This window comes from Cebus imitator, unplaced genomic scaffold (genome assembly GCF_001604975.1).
Source record: "Cebus imitator isolate Cc_AM_T3 unplaced genomic scaffold, Cebus_imitator-1.0 Scaffold828, whole genome shotgun sequence".
Taxonomy (NCBI): domain Eukaryota; kingdom Metazoa; phylum Chordata; class Mammalia; order Primates; family Cebidae; genus Cebus; species Cebus imitator.
The window spans coordinates 241691-244081 of record NW_016108143.1 but is presented as its reverse complement, the minus strand read 5'-3'; the positions used below and the strand labels follow the sequence as shown (position 1 = coordinate 244081).

Here is a 2391-nt window from a genome sequence, read left to right as displayed (position 1 = left end):
ATCTGGGTTTTATTTTTGTTTTTGGTTTTTGAGACGGAGTTATGCTTTTGTTGCCCAGGCTGGAGTGCAGTGGCACGATCTCTACTCGCTGCAACCTCCACCTTCCGGTCAAGCAATTCTCCTGCCTCAGCCTCCTGAGTAGTTGGGATTACAGGTGCACACCACCACGCCCAGGTAATTTTTGTATTTTTAGTAGAGATGGGGTTTCACTATGTTGGCCAGGCTGGTCTCGAACTCCTGACCTCGTGATCCGCCCACCTTGGCCTTCCAAAGTGCTGGGATTATAGGTGTAAGCCACCGCACCCAGCTCTTTATTCCTTTTAAAAATTGGAGCAGCACTTGCCCCAATTTTTGTCTTTCCTAGTCTCTCATGATTTCTCAGATTATGAAGAACGGTTTTGAGATGTCACCTCTTAATAAAAAGACTTTTAAGTTACTTAGGATGGAAGTTTTCTTGTGCTAGAGAGGTAAATTCACCGATAAAAACTAGATACTTTCTTAATTACTTTAGTTCCCTGAAAGAGATCGTAGTTCTCTGTCAGGTGATGGGTGTAGTTCTTTGCCACACAGCATTATTGCATTCTCTACCCTTCTCTGCTCCATGCCCGATTAAAAAGTCATTTATATTGTCTTTGACAAACTTTAAAAAATTCTTAGTTTCTTAGGAATTTTAAGTTTTAGATGCATATTCTTAGTGGTCTCTTTGTGGTCAGGATCAGTCAGTAAACAGAGCATAAAGATGACTTAGGATTGAGTCGCAGTCCTTCACTTTCCAACCTGTGGACGAAAAAGGTGGACGTCCGGGATTCTCAGCTGGGGCCAGGTTTGCCCCTCAGGGGATCTTTGGCAGTCTATGGAGACATTTTTGATTGTCACCAGTGGGGGTTGAGTGCAGCTGCTACTGGCATGTAGTGGGTAGAGGTCAGAGACATTGCTACATTTCCTACAGCACACAGGGAAGCCCCTACAACAAAGAGTCATCTGGCCTAAAGTGTCGGAAGTGCCCAGGTTGAGAAACCCTGGTTACAGTAACCAGTATTTGAACACTTGTGAGCCAGTATGCTTAACTGCATTACCTAATTTAAAACACAGAATTCCCCTGTGAGGTAAGTGGTATCATTTTTGCCCTAAAGGCCCTGGTCACTTTTGAAGGAGGAGGATACAAACTTTGGACTCATTTGTATAGGAAATTTTTAATACATACGTATTCCGGATACAAGCTTTCTATTTTTGGGCTTTCTTTTGTTTTTGTGTGTATTTTTGTTTTTATTTTTGGAGGGACAGATACTCATAGCATTTAAGTATATAATTTATTTTTAATATTTCAGATCTAGAAATGGCCATTGCCTACTGGAACTTAGTGCTTAATGGAAGATTTAAATTCTTAGACTTATGGAATAAATTTTTGTTGGTAAGTTCAAATGTTCCGCAGTTCGCTGTTTTCTCTAAGATTCTGCCGTTTCAAGATAAATTAACATAATGTATTGGATATGGAGTGAGAAGCTTGATTCCCAGCATTTTGTTACACAGTTATTCTGCATTCTTATATTTAGAATTGTCCAAACTTTTCCAGCTCTTTTTAGTGGTACAAATGTATTTTGTTTTCATTTTTTTAAATAGGAACATCATAAGCGATCAATACCAAAAGACACCTGGAACCTTCTTTTAGACTTCAGTACAATGATTGCAGATGACATGTCTAATTACGATGAAGAAGGTAATGAAAATTTTTGCCACACCAACTTTTTTTTAACCTGCTGTTTTATCTCTTTTTATCACACACCCCTGAACTTCTTACGTACTTTTGTTTTCTTCAGAGTTGGATTTCCCTCTTCTGAGCATTTTTTTCTTTTTGAGACAGTCCCACTCTGTTGCCCAGGCCTGAGTGCACTGGTTTGAGCATGGCTCGTTGCAAGTCTTCAGTCTCCTGGACTCAGTGATCCTCCTGCCTCAGCATCCCAAGTAGCTAGGACTACAGGATGTACCCCGATGCCTGGCCAATTTCCTCATGTTTTGTAGAAGTAGGGTCTTACTCCCTTGTACACCTGGCCTCAAGCAGTCCTCCTGCCTTGGCCTCCCAAAGTGTTGGGATTATAGGCATGAGCCACCGTGCCCAGCTCCAAGTTTTTTTTAATGCTCTTCTGGATGTATGAAATACCTTCATACATTTACCAATCTATATTCTTCCGCTTCCTTCAATTCCAGCTCAGTGTTCATGTCTTCCAGAAAGGCATGAGTAATTTTTATCCATGTTTTAGGTTTTCAGTTTAGCAACCTTTTTACTTCTTGATGTGTTTTTATAATTATTCGTATGTTTTTTTCATTATCTGTTAGTCTTCTGTCTAAGCTTGATTGTAAACTCCTTAAGTTCAGTGACTTTTTTTTTTTTTT

The 2391-nt window shown here is 40.0% G+C and overlaps 1 protein-coding gene and 1 pseudogene across 1 annotated transcript in view; both read left to right on the top strand.

Moving 5' to 3' along the window:
• The window catches only part of LOC119469775, a 10215-nt pseudogene extending 8909 nt beyond the window's left edge, over positions 1–1306 (top strand).
• Positions 1–2391, top strand: part of DCUN1D1 (defective in cullin neddylation 1 domain containing 1) — a 37688-nt gene that overhangs the window by 30044 nt on the left and 5253 nt on the right. The window contains exons 5-6 of the mRNA XM_017520389.2: positions 1329–1411; positions 1621–1717. Of these exons, the coding sequence (XP_017375878.1) occupies positions 1329–1411; positions 1621–1717 (180 nt within the window). The remainder of the gene's footprint in view (positions 1–1328; positions 1412–1620; positions 1718–2391) is intronic.